Below are 1,896 nucleotides of genomic sequence, written 5' to 3'. Positions count from 1 at the left end.
CCCACCTGCGACGACCCTGCGCCACACGCACCCGCCCGCAAGCGCGCCTCACAGCGCCACCCGCCGCCCCCGACCCACCGAAACCCTCGGTCAATCCCGGTCAAACCAGGTCAACGGTTACGGTGCGTCCCTCGCGCGCGTGTCGTCGGCGGCCTGCATCTTTGACGGCGGCGCGGCGACGGCCAACCTCAACGCCCCGGGGTCGGCGGCGAGGTGCACCTACACTTTTTCGCCGCCGTTTGCATACGACCCCGAGCTAACGTCGGAGCTGAGGATATCGTCGGTGAGGGTCTGACTGAGGGGGTTGCGATTGTGACTAAGGGGACGGAGGCTGAGGGGTAGTGAGTGTCATGTTTGGGTGTTGAGGAGGGAATCTTGAGTAGAGGCGGGAGGAAGAGTTGATGCGTACAAGGGGTGGATGGGCCGGAGGACGGGAGGCAGGGAGGGAGGGAAGGGGGAGGAAGAGGGAAGCGGCGGACGGGAGAGCAGGTCGGGAGACTGCGCATGGCTGGGCGCCGCGCCTGCGGCTGGCGCGTCGGGCACTTCCCTTGCTGCAGCAGCCCTCGCAGCTGGCACCGCGCGTCGGGCGCGCGTCCGAACGCCGCGGCGCCCGCGGCCCCCGCCGCACCCCAATCCCTGCAGCCACCCCTCACACACCCCGGACGCCCCCCGCCGCCCTCCCCGCGCGCCGCGCCGCGCCGCCCCCAGATCACTTTCGGCGGCGGCGTCACGGCTGCCAGCGGCTTCCTGCCGTTTGGAATTGACGCCTGGGGAATCTCCACCGGCGCCACCTCTCGCTGCGTGTCGGTTACAGACACCTTCAACTTCCCCACGAGCGCGGACAGGCCGACCCCATACAGCGTCGGAAACGTCATCTGCACGACCACCCAGAGTGGGTGGGGCATGGCCCCGCAGGGGCGCCAGCGGCACGGGATAGGGAGGCGGGCGGTTGGGGAGTGAGGGCCCGCGGGCGCCGCGACGGCCGATCGGCAACGGGGGCCCGCGGGCGGGGCCCGCCAGCCGGGCGGCGGCGGCGCGCGCGCAGGGGGGAGGGGGCGGCGGGCCAGGGGCGGGCCCGGTTTGCTGGGGCTCGGCCCCGTCGCAGCGTCATCCGCTAATCGCGCATCACGCCTGGTTGCGGCGCACTCGGCCGCCGAGGAGGGGACAGCAGCCGGCCTCACCACTCCACACGACCTGGTATCATAATCGCCCCTCACATACCACAGCAAGGCCCCTCTCATGGTTTTTCTTCATATTGCAGGATGTTGCAACACGCAGTCGCACGGCCGGCTAAACCCTGCCCCCCTCTCAAAAACTTTGAACCCAGGTGACTACCAGGGCAGGCCCCCAACCGCGCCCAGCTCTGGCCTGGAAGTGTGTGTCACCACGACGTTCAAGTACAGCTGCACCTTCCCCTCGACCACGTGCCTGGCCGCGGGCATCACCGGTTACACGGTGAGCGGGCCGGCGGTGACGCGTGGCGGGTGACCCTTCGGAGCCCGTGAGGGCCGCGCGCATGTTGAGGGCGACCCGCTCGCAACCCAGATGGTGGAAATCATCTTATCATGTTTTTTTTGGGTGAAATCGGAAGGGACATGCACCGGGGCACGTCCAACGAGCCAGCAACGCCGCCCAGCTGTCACCCGTCCCTCTTCGCACGTCTCATCATCCGCATGCCCATGCCCGGTCGGCCGGCCCGCGGTGTCACCCGCGCCCGCGCAGGCGTACAACCAAGTGAACATCATTGTGAAGGACACCGGCCTGAGTTACACCAACAACGCTTACATGACGATTACACCATCATGCGCCTTCACCCTCTCCCCGCCCTTCCCGCCGCCCCCGTCCCCGCCCGCGCCGCCGCCGCCGCCGCCGCCGCCCAACCCGCCGCCGCCGCCG

The 1,896-nt window shown here is 69.4% G+C and overlaps 1 protein-coding gene across 1 annotated transcript in view; it reads left to right on the top strand.

Annotated features, from left to right (window-relative positions):
* The window catches only part of MNEG_16301 (hypothetical protein), a gene marked incomplete at both ends in the record, with an annotated part of 2,242 nt that extends 754 nt beyond the window's left edge, over positions 1 to 1,488 (top strand). The window contains 3 exons of the mRNA XM_014035229.1: positions 110 to 283; positions 709 to 892; positions 1,328 to 1,488. Coding sequence (XP_013890683.1) covers positions 110 to 283; positions 709 to 892; positions 1,328 to 1,488 — 519 coding nt within the window. The remainder of the gene's footprint in view (positions 1 to 109; positions 284 to 708; positions 893 to 1,327) is intronic.
* Between the last annotated feature and the right edge of the window lie 408 nt (positions 1,489 to 1,896).

This window comes from Monoraphidium neglectum (genome assembly GCF_000611645.1).
Source record: "Monoraphidium neglectum strain SAG 48.87 unplaced genomic scaffold scaffold06222, whole genome shotgun sequence".
Taxonomy (NCBI): domain Eukaryota; kingdom Viridiplantae; phylum Chlorophyta; class Chlorophyceae; order Sphaeropleales; family Selenastraceae; genus Monoraphidium; species Monoraphidium neglectum.
Note: the sequence above shows the minus strand (reverse complement) of the source record. Positions and strands in the feature narration are given on the sequence as shown.